This window comes from Bison bison, unplaced genomic scaffold, assembly GCF_000754665.1.
Source record: "Bison bison bison isolate TAMUID 2011002044 unplaced genomic scaffold, Bison_UMD1.0 scf7180017864203, whole genome shotgun sequence".
NCBI classification, from domain to species: Eukaryota; Metazoa; Chordata; class Mammalia; order Artiodactyla; family Bovidae; genus Bison; species Bison bison.
Genome location: NW_011494775.1, coordinates 7015240 through 7015700, shown reverse-complemented (window position 1 = coordinate 7015700; position 461 = coordinate 7015240). Strand labels below are relative to the sequence as shown.

At 75.9% G+C, this 461-nt stretch overlaps 1 protein-coding gene across 2 annotated transcripts in view; it reads right to left on the bottom strand.

Moving 5' to 3' along the window:
- Positions 1 to 199, bottom strand: part of R3HDM4 (R3H domain containing 4) — an 8945-nt gene extending 8746 nt beyond the window's left edge. For both annotated transcript variants that reach the window (XM_010844586.1, XM_010844587.1), the window contains exon 1: positions 51 to 199. In XM_010844586.1, coding sequence (XP_010842888.1) covers positions 51 to 133 — 83 coding nt within the window. In that variant the 5' untranslated portion in view covers positions 134 to 199. The remainder of the gene's footprint in view (positions 1 to 50) is intronic.
- Between the last annotated feature and the right edge of the window lie 262 nt (positions 200 to 461).

The following is a 461-nucleotide window of genomic DNA, read 5'->3' as shown; positions in this document are numbered from 1 at the left end:
GGGGTGGGGGCCCCGGAAGCGCGCCCTGCCGGTCCCCAAGCAGCGCTCACAGCGTCCGCCGCCCGCCCGGGACGACCCTCGCCGCCGCCGCTGCTTCCTCGGGACCGGCCTCAGGGTTCTCCAGAACGACCATAGCTTGGATTCCGCCGCCGCTGCTGCCGCCGCCGCCCGGCAGGGCCTTCTCTGGGCCCGGCAGGAAGTGACGGGCGCCCGGAGGCGGGCTAAGGCGGAGCCTGGAGGCTGGACACGCCGGGCGGAGGCCCGGCCACGTCCCGGCCAGGCCCCGGCGGCGGGCCGGGGACACCCAGCCCCGAGGCAAGGACGGGGACACCGAAGCCCCAGCCCCAGGGGACACAGCGGCCCCCTCGCCGCTGCCGGGCTGTGACCCCTGCCCCCGGGGGACAGTGGGGAAATTGAGGCCTGGGGAGGGAGGCAGGAAGGGGACGTCCTTTTCAAATGCT